A 19460-nucleotide genomic window follows, 5' to 3' on the forward strand; every position below is an offset into this window, starting at 1 on the left:
AAAACAATTTGTTATTATCTCTTACTGAACATTTGTTGTCCAAGCAAGGATTGCAAAATTTATAGCATCTAAAACATTAATCTTTGTTGGATCAGTTTGTCCACTTCACCTCCTTCAAATATCCTACAATAAGATTTGTTGTGATAATACTCTTGAAAGTTCTTATTATCCTAACATCATAAGGTTGAATTATGAATGTCATTTTAAATGGCAAGAAAAACAATTCAACATTTTGTAGTCATTCAATATTTCTATTAGGGATCGGAGAATTATCTATCATAAGTAAAACTCGTCTACCATGTATTTTGTGGTCAAATCAACACATATATTTATTAAAAAACACACTTGTCATTCACATTCTTTTGTTTGTTTGCAATAAATATGATACATAAATTAGTAAGATATAATAATTTGAATTTTGATATAATTAAAAGTAACCTTTATTAGATTTAAATTATTCTTTAAATTAATAAATATTAATTTATCGAATAAATAATATTTTTATAAAATAATAAAATTTGATAAATTTCACTTATATTAATTTATAAAAAAATTAATATTTTAAAAATCTGAGTATTACTATATTTTTGGATCGACTATTAATAATTTTGAATATTGAATGATGTAGTTTGTTCTTATATGGTTATAAATTACTCTGATAATGACTTGACTGATGGTAGCCTTTAAAAGTTATCGTAGAACTAAAAAATATTTTAACCAATCAAACATGAATTAATCTTATTGATATTAGAGGTTTTGCAAATATTACTATAAAGACTACTTGAAGTAAAAAAAAAAATCTTATATCTCGATTGATGTTAAAGGTTTTACAAAAATATTACTATAAAGACTACTTGAAATAAAGAATTTTTTTTTAAGAAAATAAACTTCTTAATTGAAAAGAAAATAGAGAATTTTTTTTTGTAAGTGACATTTTAAGTTTATCATTTCCTCTCCACCGACTGAACACTCTCACCGTTCACCATCACCCTCAAACTCTTAACTATATAATATTTTGTTAATTATATATAAGTATTACGTGATAATTTTTTTACTCAATTACTTACTTATTAAACACTAAAAAGTAAAAAAAATATCACTTACTTTCAACAAAATATTTTAAAAAAAAAAAACATTTTTCCATTTTATCACATTCTGATAAAACAAAATCAACCTTTCTATTGTTGATGACATACCTGAGCCATTTTTTGTACAGCATACAATTATATCACATTCAACATTTCGAGATTCTATCATTTCTAATTATAGCACTATTCCATATAATAAACTTTTTATTTTCAATTTAGATGATATTTTTAAATTTCGAGATTTAAATAAATTAATTTTTTATAATAATTTTTTTATACTTTTATTTATCAATTATGGTAACTTATACTATATATTAAAATTTTGAAAATTTTATACTCAAATTACCATTAACTCAATATAGCTCTTTGAAAATAAAGAATATGACATAAATTGAGACGAAGAGAGTAATATATTATAATAATCCCACCACCATTCTTCTCTATCTCTTTACCAATTTTCAACGCACCCCACAATATTTCCTTTCTTATAAGCTCTCCATTTCTGCACTTTTCTCTATCATCTTCTTCTTCAATTTTTTTTTTCAATTTTGATCTATAATATAATTAATCAAATGAAGATCCAGTGCGATGTGTGTAACAATAATGAAGCCTCTGTTTTTTGTGTTGCTGATGAAGCTGCTCTTTGTGATTCCTGTGATCATCGTGTTCATCATGCTAATAAACTTGCTAGCAAACATCAACGTTTCTCTCTAATTCAACCTTCACCTAAACAAATACCTGTTTGCGATATTTGTCAGGTAAAGTATTCAGAGAGAGAGACGGATTTAGAATTTGAATTTTAAACTCTGAGTCATGAGTTTATTAATTTTTTCTTTTTTTTTGGTACTTAATTTTACAGGAAAGAAGGGCGTTTTTGTTTTGTCAACAAGACAGAGCAATTCTATGTAGAGAGTGTGATGTTTCGATACACAAAGCTAATGAACATACACAGAAACATAATAGATTTCTATTAACTGGTGTCAAAATCTCAGCGAATTCTTCGCTTTATACTTCATCAGAATCAGTATCAGCAACTTCATGTAGTGCGAATCAAGATTCTGTTACCAATCTCTATAAGTCTCAAATTTGCACAAAAAAGACTTCCCCTGTTTCTGGTTCTGTTCCTCAACAACAAGTCTCAGTAGCAGCTAATATTGGGGAAAATAGTTACACAAGTAGTATATCAGAGTACTTAGAGATGTTACCTGGATGGCATGTTGAAGAATTGCTGAATGCCTCAACAATTCCTACTAATGGTTTCTGTAAGGTTTGCTTTTTTTTTTTCTCATTTTCATTTAACTGGTAAAGTTATTGTCATGTGATCAATAGATCGTTGATTCGAGCTATTGAAATAGTCTTTTGTAGTAATACAATGCGAGACTATAGTACAATAGCTCAAGCTTAGTGCATCAGACTGTTTTTTTTGTTCAGATGATTATCAAATGCTATTATCTGATCTACTTTTTATATTGTAGATTGGTGATAATGATGTATTTCCGATTTGGGATACTGAGATTGAGAGCAGTATGAATTCATTCTCACCAGAAAATATAGGCATTTGGGTACCTCAAGCACCTCCAGCTCCAACTCCTAAGAAGAATCAGAACCAAGTTTTCCCTCAGAATATAAACTTTGGTGGACAAATTGAATTCAAGAATATGAAGGAAGTTACAAGTAACAAGTCAAGTAGAAAGTGGAGAGATGACAATTCTTTTGCTGTTCCACAAATCAGCCCATCATCATCTTCTATTTCCTTCAAAAGATCAAGAACTCTTTGGTAGTTGGATCCAATCATCTTCTTTAAATTCCCTAGTTTGATTTTTTTTTCTTTTTTTTGTGGGTATTTTTTTATTATTTTTTTTTGCCTTCTCTTGATTTAGTTTGAGCAAAAAAAAAAAAAAGAAAAAAGAAAAAAAAAGATCACCCCATCTCCTCTTTTGTGCTTAATTAATACAACTTGGTTTTGTTGTGTTCTTGGAATTATTGTTCTGGTGCAAGGGCCTCTCTTTTGCTTTGTAAATATATTTTTTTTGGGCATAATACATAAGCACACATTTAAATTTAGCCTAAATTCTCAAGCAAACATTTTAATTTACGAAATGACTTTCTAGCACTTTCAAAATTGATGTGTTACGTCAGTGTTTGATGCTCATAAGATACAATAAGAAGGATGAATATTGGAATGTTTAGTTGCTAGTCGAAACCAAATTGAGGTGTTAAGATATGTATTTTCAAAGTTATAAGGCTTATTTATCAGCTAAGATAAAATTTAAGTGTTTGTTTTATGTATTATGACAATTACAATTATGTTTTACTGAATCCCATAAAACTTAGCGATTTATGAATCAATGTTGGACATAATCACATGTCATGTCGTATTGCAACAAGAATATGATCTTTTATGATCAGTTATAAGCTACAAAAATGTGTTATAGTTTATCGATTTCACTTGACAAGATATGTATAATGGACTATAAAACCTATCTCCACTATTTTATAGGACATTGATGAAATTCTATGTATGAATCAAAGAAGTGACAGTTAAGAAAGGCACTTAATTAAAGAACTTTTAGTTCTCCCTTTTGGTCTGGGAATAACACCAACAAGAGTGTGACATTGCACTGCAAAGATGATTGTTATCAGATAAGAAGGCCAGACTGGCAAATTCATATAGATATATTATTATATATAGCAGCCATGTAGGGGCTTGATATCTTAAAATTCAGAAAAAAGAATTTAGTAATTATAAATTAAAATTTGTGAGTCCAATACAACTACTTGCATGTCAACACCTTATATTTATTGTTGGCAGGAGGTGATAGATATCCTGTAAAATTAATTGAGGTACGCGAAAGCTGATAGAGAGGTTGTTGAATCAAGTAGTATCTAAACTCCAATCAAGAGTATTAAATTTTAACAAAATTTTACACAATTTAACAGCCAAACAAGATGGGGCCAAAGTGACTTGTGATCAATCAATTTTCAAGAACTCAAAAATTTTAGTGAATTTATGGACCATAATGAATAGTAACAACCACCCTGAGGACTCCGACCAGACATTTGAAGTATGAAAAAAGTGGAGCCCAAATCACAATTGGCAAAATTAGGACATACATAATAATAGTAGTGGTAGGGGCAGAAACAGGTACGATTCACGAAAAAATTATATTATTTATATGATATTAAAATTATTTTTTAAGTATATATAGTACATATAACTTCTTCATATTTTGTACATTTTAAAGAAAAAATTGACTCCGCCACTTATAATACACTAACACTTAGAAATAGAGAACAAATAGGGACCAAAAGCCAGCAAAAGTGCATCAAATGTTCAGCCAACATGGCCAAACTTTATGGGGTAAATTACAAGAACATTTAAGGCTAGCTAGGCCACTAGTAAAGCCAGCTCTATCAACGAGGGTTATGATATAGTGAAAAATATTTTTTATCCTTAATTGGAGGATTCGGATTTAAATACTTTTAGGTATAAAGTAGCTTTTGTCTCTCTAGGAAGCATTTTTACCTCAATATAAGGCTTCTAACCATGAATTTGAATTTGGTTAGACTCTAATGTGAATATCAGACATAAAAAAGCCAACTCTGACTGAAATACTACTAACAATGTAAACAAACAAGTATATAGAGCAATGGACAATTAAAGAGTACTAGTTGCTAGGACCATTTCAACTTGCATACTTCATTCTCAATTATATTATCATTGCTATGTCCCTATCCTTCTTATTTGTCGAATATGCAATCACCCTCACGTTATTTATAACCAGGATCCCCATCCACCCACCCAAAAAAAAAATTAAAAAAATTGTGGGAAAAAAAAGTCCAAAAAATTCTCCATAACATCCGATCTATCTTTCGTTATACTTTTCGTTCATATATCCTTTAGTTTTTAGTCATTTATTTATTTTTTTTTTAACTCAATTTTATACCGTCCATTATTAGCATAATATATTATTATTATTATTCATGTACGAATAAGTCGTGTTCTAATAGAAGTGTAGTTTATTTTCCTCCCATATATACAAGGTATGATATACCAACACATTCATGATATACCTACACATTGAGGACCACAATTCTTTCTGCTTTTTTTTATTTATCTGTCGGTATTTGAAGCTCGCATTGAAAATCACAATTCTAAACATATTTATTTTTTAAGTATGGTGAAACCACAGAAGGACGACTGTTTAGAGTCTATTTTGAAGATAATAGGTTTTCTCTCATTGATTGCAATAGCAATTGGAATTTGCCCTGCTGAAGGACAGTTATAGAAGTTTAATTATCTTAGTTTGCACTTTTTCTTTATATTTTTGCAATTTTTTTTTTTTGGTTTGGTTGTTTAATTATTATAATAATAATCATATAAGTATTGTCACTTCTCAATTCCTTATGTTCTTGGCCGTTCTGAGACCTTTGATGGACATTTTATTAAAAAAAATATCTTGGAAATAATCTTCTTAATAAAAATAGGAAAAGGGATTTTACGTATATGGTTCTACACATTAATTATATTCTTCCCATCCTATATTATTAGGCTTGCAATATTTAACCATTAATTAGGTACTCTCTTCAATTACTTTTAGTTTTATGATCAACTAGGATTAATTTATTTGTAACCAAAATTTTAATATCTCTGGCTCACAAGATAGTGCCATGTATGTAAAAAATTGTTAATAAAATAAGTTCGGAGATAATAGGACTTTATTGTAGTATAATTGTGTCTCCGAGATTTCAGACATAAGTTGAGGGGTACTTGTATATTTTTTCTATTATTATTATTAGTAGTAATAGTAGTTTTTATTATTGTTATTTTTATAGAATAATATATTACACATAGTTATAAATACATGTATCAGAGGCTTTATCCATATATCTCGAAATTAATAAACTAAAAGCCTATGTAACTAAGATAACCAATTGAGCTATTAAAATTTTTTCATAAAACAATATCAAAAGATAGTTTGTATAATAATTTTGAATCAAAGTTCTTTAGGCAAAAAAAAAAAAAAATGAATAAAAAAATATATCTATATCTCTCTTATTTTTGAATGGGGAGAAAAATTAAAGAAAGAAGAATTAGATACAGAAAATCAGGTTATTTAAAATTATTTTTATGATACAGACCTAGCTTATTTTCTGCCTTTTTATTCAATTTTATTCGAATATATTAATTTTTATTTTTTAGGGGTATCAAAATGGGCCATCAGTGGGCTTACAAATTGTTTGGATTTTAAGAAATTTGGGCCTATAATATGTTGAAGGGAAATGATATATAATATCAAATTATTAATTCAAATTAAACGATATAGTTATGGTTGATTTAATTATATCTCGTAGCAAACTATTTCTGTTTTGTTTCTCTCCCTAATGAATCTAGCTCGCCGCTCTGGTTCTCTTTGGGCAGTCTTCCTCACCTTTCTTGCTTTTATACAAACACAAATGTATAAAATGCATTTATATTTGTAAAAAGCGAGAAATATTGTACATATACATATATTATCGTTCTCCTCTCCTAGATCTCGCTCGCACTCTATTAGGTCTTGCTCACCAACCTCACTCGCCTCTCTCACTTTATATAAAAACAAATATGAACATTGCACTTGTATTTGTATAAAACGAAAGAACATTGTATCTACAAATACAAACACATATATTTTCGTTATATACACTTATGATCCTACAAATACGATTTTCCCCTACCCAGTTTCTTTTTCTCTTTCTCTCTTGCTCGCTTTATACAAATACATATTATACTATTGATTCGTTTGTATGTGTATACCGAAACAAATTATATAATTGTTTTTTTGTATAAATATAGCGAAATATACATATTAATAGCCAAGTTTGTTATGGAGTACGGTTATAACATATAAATATAAATTTTTATGTTTGCTATAAGTGAAAGTTGCTCTACATTGAGTTGTGTTCGGCTCAAAGTTTTTAATGTGGTTTGTTTGAAATTTATTCTTAAAAATAAATAAATGTCTATTATATTGTCAATAAATAGTTTCTTATATGCTTAATTGTTGAATGTTGGATAGAAAAAATAATAATAATTATCATATTTTACTTTTAAAAGTAAATTTAACTAATCTTCTTCTATATAATTTTGTATATATAACTCTTTAGCTATTGAATAAAAAGTTTAGTTTCTCTATATATCATCAATATTTCATATATTTTTTTTATTATGTATGATTACTTGGTTACTTTTTTTTTATAAGTTAAAATATTTATTCGCGTATGATTAAAATTTGAAGTGATAAAAGACAATCGATACAAGTTAAAGTTAAAGTACATATTTATATTTTAAATAATTATATAACAATAATAATAATAATAATTATTTATTATTATGAATATATTTGGACAAACTTAGGTTTTTAGGGTTTTAGCATACATATAGCTTCTTCTACAGACGAGCAAAAATCGAGTTCGAGAAAACACTATCTGTGCCGGCGATTGCTTTTTTTGGATAACAATGGGGAAGAAGAAGTTCATTGACAAGAAGAAATCAGCTACTTTTCAGTTATTCGCCTGTGATTCATCGGATCCGGCATACGAATCCGGCTCCTCCGGCGCCGACAGAGTGTTCGTCAGAGTTGACAACAATACATCCTACTCAGTCGACGCCTTTCACTCCTACGATCAATTTAACCCAGATGACCCGAATTCGATTTACGCTGATGCTCCAGAAGATGAAGAGGCGTACAATGGATGGGCAGCCGGGCATTCGGGTACCGGAAATCAAGCTGTGATGTTACCTGATAATGTAAGAAAGGAGATATTGGAGCTAGGGTTTCCTGATGATGGGTATAATTACTTGCATCACTTGAGGGAGATTAAGAACACTGGTGGAGGCTCTGCTTATTATGAGAATCCCAAGGCTAAACTTACTGAGCTTCCTCGTGATGTGAAGGTTTGTTAATTCTATGAATTTTTGTATTTTTTTTTTTTTACTTTTTCTGCCTAAAAATGTTAGCTTTGGTTGAATTAGTATTATTCTGTATCATAATTATGTAGAATTAGCATTATTTGTTTTGTATGTGAGTTTCAATGAATAACACTAAGGATTAAAATTTAGTCAACCCCAATTTGTTTGAACTGAGGTTTAATTGTCGTAGACTTTTAGTTGTATTATATGGAAGTAGTATTAGGATTTCAGCTTTGGTTGAATTATTATAGTGATACAATCAACTATGCCTCAATTCCCTTTTAGTTGGCGGTGTATAAAAATCCTTTATGAGTATAATTCGTTATAATGATTACGTTGGTTCGTGTCAGTATACTTACTGAATGAAAGGAAAAACAAAGAATTGATTAATAATTTTTAAAGACAGTAGCTTTGTGGCTCATCTTTTCTAGTTAACAAATGTATGGTTTTGGATAGGCATATGATGCTTCAAGAGTCGCGGTTGCAAAAGTGGATGATGATTCCAATGAGAAGTATGTATACAATGTGGCAGCCAAGACGGTAGGGGTAAGAGTTCAGAAGGCAGTGGATCCTGAAGTTGCTGCTTTGCTAGATGACAGTGATTTGTCACGTTTTGGGTCTGATGATGAGGATTTAGAGTTGGAAGAAGATTTTGTTATCACGGCAAACCTACCCGATGGGGCAGATAATGTGGAACTTGACAAGAATTTAAGGTTACTAGAGAGATCAGATGTTGACAAAGTAGGAAGCAATGATACTGCTGGACATGTGCAGAGAAATGAGGCCAAATTTGCGACTATTGAAGAGAAGCCAAGAGCACGCCGCCCTCTGGATGAACAGTTTGATATGGTAAGCTGTTTGTTTCTTCTATATTTTCTTTTTCTTTTTGTTCAAAATCTATATTTTTCTTTACGTGAATTTTTACAAGCCCGATGACGACTTAAAAGAGAAAAATGACTCCCCCACCAAAAAAAAAAAAGGAGAGGCTAAAGTGACCATAAGTGTGTTATAAGAGGACATCGGCCCATGATAAATGAATTGGTCTAGTTTGCCCTTTTTCTGGTAATGTGGTTCCAGTCCATTTGGTGCTCACCTCAATCAACTCATTGAAATATTTTCTAATTTCTACCTTGCACTTGTTGAGCTCAAATTTCCCTTCTAAAAGAAAATGTTTCTATCTTGCAACTAGCACAGGTATTTGGTAGCTCTTCCTTTGTCTTAGGTAGATGGGGTTTACCTAGTCATAGTGGGGTGGCTGAGGAGCAATGTAGAATAGTGGAGGTGTGCGCAAGTTTCTATCTTTGATAAATAGGCCACCTCATTAGGTCTGAATTTGCAGCATCTGCTTTAAAAATATTTTCCCAAGACATTGTTTCTTTTTGAAGTTCTTTTTCTCCTAGTGCTTTACTCGATAATAGAGGCAATCTAAGCCACCTTTTGCGTGTCTTATCATAGTAATTGCTTGTAAGATCTTTTACTATCCTTTATCAGTGTCAACTGATACAACTTCACATACATGTACAGATGGCATGTTTTCAGCTGAAATTGAGTTGAAACATTCTTTTTTTGATAAGTTAAAGGTTAGCAGAGAATGAAATTATTTTAGTCTTTGTTATAGGTATAAAGTATTTCCACTAAAGCTCATCTTTTCCCTCAAAATGACTTCTAAGTAGTACATACAGTTAGGTTTAAACTATTATTATCCAATAGATTATATGGATTTTCATGCCATTTATCTTTGCTTAATCGAGTTTATTCAGCAAGCTGTTAGAATCATTCCTCGAGCTTTTTGTTCTGATGACTGGTTTCATATCATGGTTGCATCATCATTGGGCTTGAAAAATTTTATTAGTCGTTATGGGCTGAGAGGGAATATTTTGTCTTGCATCATTGAATGAAGCCATAAGCATGTGTTAATTTGTATGTTTAGATTATTTATATTTTCAGTCCTAAGTTGCTTCTTGGTTTTAGGGTAATTGCATAAGCTTATAATGTGTGTAGTTTAATCAATATGTATTTTTGTAGTATTTTCTGCAGTGTTTGTTTCTTTAGGTTGTTAATGTGTATGAATTTCCATGTTTAGATTTTGAGTCTACTTGTTTTTAGGTAGATGAATAAGATAGTCTGCTTATAGTAGATCTCCTTGTAAATTTAGCACCACTGTTAAGAAATGTGAAGTCTCTTTGTAAGTTTTTTATTCACTAGAGAGTTGATAATTTAAATTTGTTGTTGTTTCTTCATGATTAAGACAATGTCCGTTCTTCTTTATTGATATATTTGATTGAAAGTTTTCTTGTCTCTGTCTTGCATCTCATCTTCTCAGCTTGAACTTGAAGAGTATGGATCTGATACCGAAGAAGAATATGATGGTGATATGATTGAGGAAAATGAATGTCACGAATCCCTTGCAGAAAAGCTTAATCATGCATTTAAGGAGCGTGCCATTGATGGCTTGGAACTCAATAATTATGGACCAGATGATGCGGAATTGCTTGAACCTGAAGCTGATGTCATAAACCGGTGCAGAGAATATGCAGAGAAGTATGAAAATGAAGGTCCAGCGGAAGAAACAGCTATTTTTGATGAAAGCAGCAGTGACTCAGAAGTATGGGATTGTGAAACTATAGTGTCAACGTATTCAAATCTTGATAACCACCCTGGAAAAATTGTAGCTCCTGAAGCAAGGAGAAAAAAGTTGCTCCCTGCTATTTCTGAAGCTTCACCTATAATATCCCTTAAAGGAAAAGCAAATCTTCCTGTAGACTATTTGCCTAGCAAGGGAAAGCATGCCTTGCTAAAGGAGGATAAGAAAAAGCAAGGTTCAGAAAAGGAGGGAAAGGACAACCCAATGAAGGAGCAGCTCAAAAGAAAGCAACATGGCCAGGAGTCAAAGGAGGAAAAGAAAGAAAGAAAGGTCAATGGTTTTGTATATCAATATTTTTTATTGTGGAATTGTATTGCTTGATATCTCTCCTCTGCTGAGCTCGTTTTTACTTTGCCTAGCCTATTTGGATTTACTTTTTCTTCTCAATTGTACATAAAACATCTGATATAATGTTTTAACATTGAGGTTCTACCTTTTCAGGCTGCTGTGAAGGAAGAACGACGTGAGGCGCGCCGTATGAAAAAAGAAACGAAGGAGCTATATAAGTGTGAAGCACAGCGTGCCCAGAAGGTTGCTGCTTTTACCGGACCATCTGCCATACATCTCATGTGAGTGTCCCTTCAGAATTTGTGTCAAAATCTGGCAACATATACATGCCTTTGTAGTTTTGTATGTCTGAATTCAGGGAGAAGTCACGTGTCTCCATGGTTTTGTAATTCTGATGGAAAAGTGAGCAAGTTGCTAGGGCGTTGGATGAAGTTTTGGTTGGATCCTTGGTGCTTTGTTCAGCTTTGCTTAGGGGGTGCAATCACTAGAGTCCATGTCCTATTTATAGACAACTTCTTCCTTCTTTCCTACCATTAAATTCTAACGTCTTTCTAATCAATTTCTTCCATGTCATCCTTGCTGAAATTTTATCTTTCCGATAGAAGTATAGCTGTCCCCGAGTTAGTGTTCACAACCCCTTGTATCAGGCTTATACTTTTGAAATTTTCTTTGGTGTTAAGCTCATTGTTTTTCCCCAATTGCAATTTGCAAAGAGGTGGCCCACAGGCTAGTTCAAGAACTCTAAATGCTCGTGCTCCCATGTTTATTGGTTCTAATCCAGAGAAACTTTAATTCACTACAGCATTGCAGTTACTCTGTTAACAACCCAAAAAACCATGAAGTTTGAAATGCTAGTTAAGAACCATGGAAACCAGGTCTCATAAAAAAAGAACCATGAACCAGACACCATTAACTTTAGGCACTTTTGACATTTTAACTGACAAGTAGCTAGATGGTAACGTATACAGAAGATTGTCTATAGTCTAGCAATCCATATCCAATTCTCAACTACAATCCATTTTATTATGTCTAATGGCTATTTTCTTGCCCCTTAAACTCAAAGCTATAATTTAACAAGAAGGTACTGAATGTAGTTTTTCGTTGGCTTCAAAATTCAAAATTTCCTGATGGCAATTTACCAATGAAAATATCTGGTTGTGTTTCGCATTTAACAGTGGAGTAATTTACCAATGAAAATATATGGTTGTGTTTCGCATTTAACAGTGGAGTAGTTTGTGGTTTCAAAAGAAAACTGATAGAATCTTCGGTCTGTTTATTCTCTCACAGGTGACATTATATCGGTTGTGTACTTTAAAGTAAGAGCCTTTGCAGCTGTAGTTGATCCTCTATTGCACCCAAAATGGGAGTTGTTGGTTGACACGTTCTTTAAACATCAAGGCGATGTGGGAAAGCTTTTCTACTCTTTGATGGTATATAATACATGATAGATCCTCCGTCCTCGAAACAGTTCTCAGCTACATAACGTATGTGTGTGGCCAAGCAGAGTTGCAACTTTGATGAATATTTACTGTTTAATTGGTGGAATATGCCGACTTGTGGACATTCTATGTAGCCTTTTTACAGTGTGATGTTATTGGAGTTTTTAACAGTTTGCAAAATTCATGTCGTGCATTTAATTCTTAATTGAGTTTCATTCCTGTAAAGTTCATCATTGTGTTTGTGGATTGGAATTGGATTCTTGGAGTTCTCTGTTATCCCAGTGCTTAGCTATATCTGCCATATGCTTGAATCTTTTTCTGTTGTGATGAGCAGACAATTTGTTCATAAGCTAATATTCACCATAAACTTGTCTGCATTTATTTGGTAGCATTACAGAGTGCGAAATCTGAATCAAGCAGATAACAACTCTTACTTACATCATTTGTTCATATCATAAAAGGTGATTGCTGCTACTGAATACTGGTGTGAATTAGAGACTAACAACTGTGTTTGTAGCACTTTGCTTTGTGCTCCGTATTGTGAGGAATGGGAGCTGGATCACCTCTACCGAAGTATGGTGCTGGACTCAAGGAACCATAATCTTGGTAGTGTTGTTCTGTCTGAAACTGATATGTGATATCTTTGAACTTGTTTAGTTCTTCTTCTTGGATTGACGCGTAGTTGTTGAGCTGCTCTTCTTCCTGGAGTTGCGAGATTACTGATGCTGGTGAATCTGATGGTGACAATGGCGATTTTGTAGCCATGAATAGTATTATAAAAACCAGCATACACAGGAAGTGCATGACTGACCTTACAGTAAATATTGGCATGCGGAAGTGATTTATGGATTGTTGTTGGTAAATTTTGTCAATTGATGTTTAAGTTTAACTTGTGCTGGTATTTGTTATGTTTCATGTATTGGGGATGACATAATCATGGTTCTTGCATGTACAATATTTGTGAAGCAGCTCATGTCGTCACACATTCAACTTCTTTCTAGTGCTAGTTTTTCTCGACTTCCATGCTATTCTATCTGAGATCATGTTCTTGGTCTACCTTTACTTGGGCTTCGTATTATCCACCTCTTCCATTCTCACCTAATTAGATGATAAAATTAAAGTTAGTGCATCTAATACATTCTACCAATCGAGATGAATTGTCATTTAGTATCTCCTATATTTTTCTTTCACCCCTAGATAAAATTAAAAAATTATTTCATTTAAAATCTCCTATATTTTTCTTTCACCCCTAGATAAAATTAAAAAAATATTCCGTTGCCGGGACTTGAACCCGGGTCTCTCGGGTGAGAGCCGAGTATCCTAACCAACTAGACTACAACGGATTTGGAAGTCTTTACAGAGTATTAGTATATAAACTAATATAATCTACAAATCAGAAAGGTCAACTTGACTGCAGGTAAAAAGAATCATATTCAAAACTTGAATGACAAATTATGATAATTTTTGTAGAATAATTTGAATGCATGGAGTTCATTTACTTTGTGTTAGTTCTTTGTTAATATCAAGGATAAAAAGAAACAATTTGTTAATGTCAACAGTTTACATAGATCAAGAGTATAATAAATGATGAAATAAAGCTATTTTAAATAGTAAAAAGAATAAATTTAGTCATTTTTTTTCGTTTAAAATACCTTCCTTTTATGAAAAGCCTTAAAGTAAAAGCCTAATGATAAAGAATATCATAAACTATCATGATTCATAATGATTGTTAGGTCCCTGCTTAGTTTTATACTTATCCCTGTATTATTTCTAATTATTTCATTATAATACTAGATTTTCATAATTGCACTCAATATTTTACAAAATAAATAATTCAGTATTGATCGCGATAAACAAGTACAAATAAATTAAATTGAAACAAGCCTAGACCACAGGCCTTCATGATTAAGTGAGAGATTCCTATAAATAAATTAAATTTAAGCATTCGTTTAATATAAATATTGGATGGGATAAAAGTTTGATCTTGGTGCCAAATGGATTTTGTATAACGATTAAGGACATATAAATAAACCATTTGTTTTATACTTCAATAAATAATAAATATTTTGCCTAATGACCTGGTCAATACAATTGCCATTTGCTTCATCTTTTCTCTGATTGATTAATTATTATTGCTTCAGACTCAACAATTCTTTAATACTAAGATTCTATCTTCTTATTAAAAAAAAATATGATTAGTATATAGTCCAGGCTGGCTAAACACTTAACCAACATTCCCTTATAATATGGCTTCCTATACACATTTGTCAGGTAGTTACAGAGCTACATTGACCCAAAGAAAAATTAAATTTCCTTCGTCGAAAAATTATAATAAGAAATTATTTATAGCTTTTGCTATTTGTTACTATTACCTCTTTTAGTCTTTCAGAAACAATTTCTACCGGTAGAAGTAAGATTTGCGTAATACTCTACTTCTGGTATTTCGCCGAGTTGTTATTGTTGTTGCATTTACCCTCTCATATATAACTTAGATACACATATTAAAGAAATCTATGAACAAATACTCTTGTGCTAATAAGTAGAATCAATTGTTGGTTAATGCAATAAAAATCCATCCATAGCCATGTTCAGTACTACAGAGTGAAAAATCAAAGGGGAGAACATAGAACTTTACACTGATGAACTTACAAGAGATACAATCCCTCAAAAAAGTGAAAAAAAGAAGATTTAAAGGCACCCACAAAGAACTACAAGTCCCTAAATAGTAAAAATACTGCCTTTTAAACAAAGAATTGATGGTCACAACTTGAAAGGGTTATTGTACAAGAGGCATTGAAGCCCAGAGGAACATGTTTCAAAAGAGCTAGATATAGTTCACACCCTGAACATCTGAAAAACATACACGAGTACGCGCTAGGCTAGGAAGCAGTAGGCGAGGATGAGCTTTTAGAATGGATACCAAACCACAAGCACTTATCTTTCACTGCCTCAGCTTCACTGGCATATTCTTTAAACCTGTACTCTTCTTGTTTGCTGGTTGGGGGTACTTTTCCTTCACTGTAACACTGACTGCATAAGCTAAAATGTGACTTTATCTCCTTAAAGCGAGACCCAATGATTGGGTAACGACAAGTTGCACAAACATGGCTACCATGGCGATTCCTATCCCCCGTTTCAAGCTTCAGCAGAGTGGACATTATACCAAAACCCCAATCAGGATCATCAAACATTGCAGTGAATTCTGCTAAAGACACTAATGACGTGTCCATCTCCCCGTGAATTTCTAGCATTTCACTTGCTCCTTGGGAAGGAATGTAAATAGCTCTCAGAAGTTTGATGTACCTTTGAGCATCAGTTTTCCTTATTTGGTTGCTACCTTCATTCACAGGACGCCACAAAAGCGCCTCATATGCAATGCGTTTTCTTTTGTCTGGTGATCCTCCACAGACAGGAGCAAGAACAGCAAAGAACATGCCCAAATCCAGCCGACCTGATTCTGACTCATCTAAAACAGAGAGAACTTTCTGGTTAATGGCTTTAACAGCACCTATAAAGGTTTCAGGCTTCAAGAATTTAAGCAATCTGTGCAGAATCTCTTCCAGTGAAGCCTTGCGTATTGACTTTTCAGGTACACCACCGGAATAAGACATTGGTACAACAGTTTCATTCATTTCCTTCTTTATCTGATCAACATCACAACGATTAAGACGAGTAATCCTCTGAAAACTTCTAATATCGAGAGCAGTAGATAAATCTGCTCTCAATGTGGTTTTCTCACCCACGGACTTGAACTTAGAGGGTTCAACAATGATAAAGGCCTCCTCCCCATTGCCACCACCATTCCCCTTCAACTTCTTTTTCTGAAGTTGTTTCAAATGTGCTACTGCATCATGCAATTCAACTCTGTTCGTCATCTTCAGAGCTTCTTTCAAAGCTTTCTTAGCCTCCTCAGTTTCCCCAGCCCCCAATAAAGCCACAGCCTTATTGAGCTGTGCTCTCCAGTGATTCGGCCAAACACTTAGTACCCTAGTGTACATCTCTGAAGCACGCTGATACCTACCCATATCCATGTAAAGTCCACCTAAATTGTACAAGGCATCAACATGACCAGGTTTCAAATCAATAGCTCTCTGAAACTCCTTAATAGCATTATCATCATCACCCATTGCGTGCAATGCAGAAGCAAGATCACAATGTGCATCAGCATAGTCACTCTTCATATAAATGGCCTCTTCTAATGCCTTAACAGCTGCCTTATACTCACCCACGCCAAAAAGTGCACTACCCAAAAGTTTCAAAGCTCTAAAATGAGTTGGACACAAAATAGCAGCCTCTCTATAATGTTCACAGGCACTTATAACCATACCTTCGCCTTCAAGAGCAATTCCCAAATTCACATGAATCTGAGGAAGCAAATAAGCCCACTGACTGCCGCCAGCTTCAGCAGCCTCCAATGCCAGCAAGAACTCCTCTTTCGACTCACTATGTCTCCCGAGCACATACAAACAATTGCCAGCCCTGAAATGTGGCCTAACATCAGCAGGCTGCAACTCACAAGCTCTCTTAAAGCTCACCAGTGCTTCCTTAAACAAATGTTGATCATACAAAACCCTGCCAATTGCCATGTGACCATCAAAAGCTTCTTCCCTTGACCTCGAGCCATCAGCCCTCGATCTCAACACACCCAATTCCTTCACAAACACAGCATAGTCATGTCCAGTCTCTTCCCAATTAACACGTTTATCCGTAATCTCAGTCGAAGGCCCTAATTCCCTCGACCAACCTTCCGAATAAACATCAGAATTATCATTCTTCAGCTTCCCATCTTTCGATTGTTTCGATTTAAGCCTCTTGATCAATATCTCAAGGTCATCTACAAGCTTCCAAGTATCATCAAACACAATGCCATGATTCGGAGAAGCTGCCCAAGCTGCAGTCCGCTGTTTCTTATGAGGCTCCATCACTCTCTCATCCGCAATCGACGACGAAGAAGCCTCCTCCGCAGCAATTGAAGTTCCAGCATTATCCTCCGGCTTAAGCTCAAGCCCAAGAGCGTCAAAATCACGATCAACATCACCAGCACCATCATCATACGTACGCAAAAGTCCCTCATAAGTAAGCCCCTTTTCACCATCAATAAACTCGCTGTACGTACGGAAAACCTCATCGAGAATAGCATTAATTTGCTCTTCGCTAAACTTAACCCTAGGGTTTACAGCAACCACCAAAGCTGCCATTTCCTCTCGATTAAGACCCCCATCATGATTACCATCAAATTGCTGAAAAATCCTCTTCACCTTTTCCGATCTGCTTCCCCTCGTAGCCATTTCCCAAAAATTAACACCAATTCAAGTACAAATTCTAACCTTTCACGTTATTGGGTGTCGAAAACTTCAATCAAGATTCAAACTTGGTGGATAAAAGGTAGAGAACCTGTAAAAATTAGGGTTTTATACTGAAAGCAAAAAAAGATGGGATTTTTAGGTTAGGGTTTCAAAAAGAAGATAAATTAAGGAAAATTGGAGAAATAGAAAAATGGGTATTGAAAAAAGATTAAATTTTTGGTATAATTTGGATCTGGAGAAAGAGAAAAAGGGCAAAGATGAAGAGGAAGAAGAAGAAGAAGAAGAAGACAACTGTTTTCTGTTTACATTTTTTTTCTTTTTTCTTTTTGTTCTTCTTCTGGTTGTGATGATGGGGAGTGGTGGTGGGGCAGAGTGACTGGAAAATTTCAAAGATCATAGAATTTTTTATTTTTATATTTATTGTTGCTTTTTTTAATTTGTTTGGCTAAAATAAGAAAAAGTTTCCAACTGTCAAAGAAAAAAAGAGGTACTTAGTTAAAAAGAAGAAAAGGAAAAAAGAAAAAAGTGATTTTTGAGATTTTACATTTTAATTGTTAGATGAGAACATGTGAGTTAATGATGATTAGTAATAGATACAACACATGTCAAATGTCATGCATTATTTATTTTGGTTAGGTTAAAGTTTATCTACCTAGGGTATTTTTAAATTAGGAGGTTAATACTGTGTATTGTTTAGTTAATTTATTGATTTTTATGATTAAGCATCAATTAATATGAATATTGTGATAAAATATTTATATCAATTCTTATTTTTAAAGAGTTTGTAAAATTTAAAATAGACAAATAAAAAAGAACGAATAAGAAAAGACATACATTTAATTAGAAGATTGCGAAGAAAGTATGATTTAATGATAATCATGTTTGGGAAGACATGTTTATGCATTTTATTTAGTGGTGAATAATTCTTTACTATATTGGTGTGTTTATTTAGTCATATGTTTTGTGAATCATATTTAACTTCAACTCATTTTATTATATTTGTAATTGTTTTCATGTTTTATTACATGTATTTTGATCTTTTATTACATGTATCTTGTGTGAGAGGTACACATAAATAGCATTAATCTAATACGAATGAAATTTTATAATAGTGATTAGATATATAATTTATATGTTTTAGATCGTTATAATAACAAAACCTAATAATACGATCATTATATCACTTCAAATTATATATTTTATTTTATGACTATTATTTTAAATTTACATGGAAAATTCTCTTTCGGAGAGTTAATTCTTCATAAATTTAATTTTACCTTTTAAATTGAGAATGAAACAAGAAAATTTTGGATTACCCTTATATCGAATTGATTTTGCTGTTTAATTTGGAAAAAGAAAGTCATTTAAAAGTGACATATAGAGATAAATATTATATATTTTGCTTGAAAGTTACACATTGCATTGTCATAACCTTGTTCTTGTAGTTAACTTATTCTTGAAAATTATTATTAATTAGTATTATTTCAGTGATATTGATTGATGAGTTGAAGAATTAATGAACAAAATCCAAATCTATGATCTTTAATTCCAATTTTACTCACATTATGAAGTTTTCTTCTAACTTCATGGCTGCCACTCATCCTATTTCTATCTTCAAATAATTTTTAGTCAATGTTGATCATTATTTATTCATAACTTAAAAACTATATTTCCACAACTTATTTAAATGGAACCAAAATCATATCTAGACGAAAAATTAATCTGAGTAGTTTAAATCGCCCT

General features: G+C 32.5%; 3 protein-coding genes and 1 non-coding gene across 4 annotated transcripts; 2 read left to right on the top strand and 2 right to left on the bottom strand.

Annotated features, from left to right (window-relative positions):
• The first annotated feature begins 1526 nt into the window (after positions 1-1526).
• On the top strand, positions 1527-3152 carry LOC101251580 (B-box zinc finger protein 21). Its single transcript, XM_004238269.5, has 3 exons — positions 1527-1846; positions 1948-2355; positions 2564-3152. Exons 1-3 carry the CDS (start codon positions 1661-1663, stop codon positions 2867-2869), a joined length of 900 nt encoding a protein of 299 aa, XP_004238317.2. The 5' UTR covers positions 1527-1660; the 3' UTR covers positions 2870-3152.
• A 4274-nt stretch (positions 3153-7426) lies between these two features.
• LOC101251881 (uncharacterized) lies at positions 7427-12687 on the top strand. The gene is made up of 5 exons (XM_004238270.5): positions 7427-8025; positions 8497-8889; positions 10364-10954; positions 11126-11253; positions 12260-12687. The coding sequence occupies exons 1-5, from the start codon at positions 7588-7590 to the stop codon at positions 12261-12263; spliced, it is 1554 nt and encodes a 517-aa protein (XP_004238318.2). The 5' UTR covers positions 7427-7587; the 3' UTR covers positions 12264-12687.
• A 994-nt stretch (positions 12688-13681) lies between these two features.
• On the bottom strand, positions 13682-13754 carry TRNAE-CUC (transfer RNA glutamic acid (anticodon CUC)). The gene has a single exon. It is a non-coding gene; the product is annotated as a tRNA-Glu (tRNA).
• A 1193-nt stretch (positions 13755-14947) lies between these two features.
• LOC101252387 (uncharacterized TPR repeat-containing protein At1g05150-like) lies at positions 14948-18271 on the bottom strand. Its single transcript, XM_004238272.5, has one exon. The coding sequence runs from the start codon at positions 17697-17699 to the stop codon at positions 15291-15293; it is 2409 nt and encodes an 802-aa protein (XP_004238320.2). The 5' UTR covers positions 17700-18271; the 3' UTR covers positions 14948-15290.
• Positions 18272-19460: the final 1189 nt, after the last annotated feature.

The sequence above is a fragment of the Solanum lycopersicum genome, chromosome 4 (assembly GCF_036512215.1).
Source record: "Solanum lycopersicum chromosome 4, SLM_r2.1".
Taxonomy (NCBI): Eukaryota; Viridiplantae; Streptophyta; class Magnoliopsida; order Solanales; family Solanaceae; genus Solanum; species Solanum lycopersicum.

What these genes read in the sequence shown, in the direction of transcription:
- LOC101251580 (XM_004238269.5), top strand. Translation starts at nt 1,661, where the DNA reads ATGAAGATCCAGTGCGATGTGTGTAACAATAATGAAGCCTCTGTTTTT. An exon ending in CTGTTTGCGATATTTGTCAG is followed by an intron (nt 1,847 to 1,947) that starts GTAAAGTATTCA and finishes TTAATTTTACAG; the next exon opens with GAAAGAAGGGCGTTTTTGTT. An exon ending in CTACTAATGGTTTCTGTAAG is followed by an intron (nt 2,356 to 2,563) that starts GTTTGCTTTTTT and finishes TTTATATTGTAG; the next exon opens with ATTGGTGATAATGATGTATT.
- LOC101251881 (XM_004238270.5), top strand. Translation starts at nt 7,588, where the DNA reads ATGGGGAAGAAGAAGTTCATTGACAAGAAGAAATCAGCTACTTTTCAG. An exon ending in TGGATGAACAGTTTGATATG is followed by an intron (nt 8,890 to 10,363) that starts GTAAGCTGTTTG and finishes TCATCTTCTCAG; the next exon opens with CTTGAACTTGAAGAGTATGG. An exon ending in AGGAAAAGAAAGAAAGAAAG is followed by an intron (nt 10,955 to 11,125) that starts GTCAATGGTTTT and finishes CTACCTTTTCAG; the next exon opens with GCTGCTGTGAAGGAAGAACG.
- LOC101252387 (XM_004238272.5), bottom strand. Translation starts at nt 17,699, where the DNA reads ATGGCTACGAGGGGAAGCAGATCGGAAAAGGTGAAGAGGATTTTTCAG.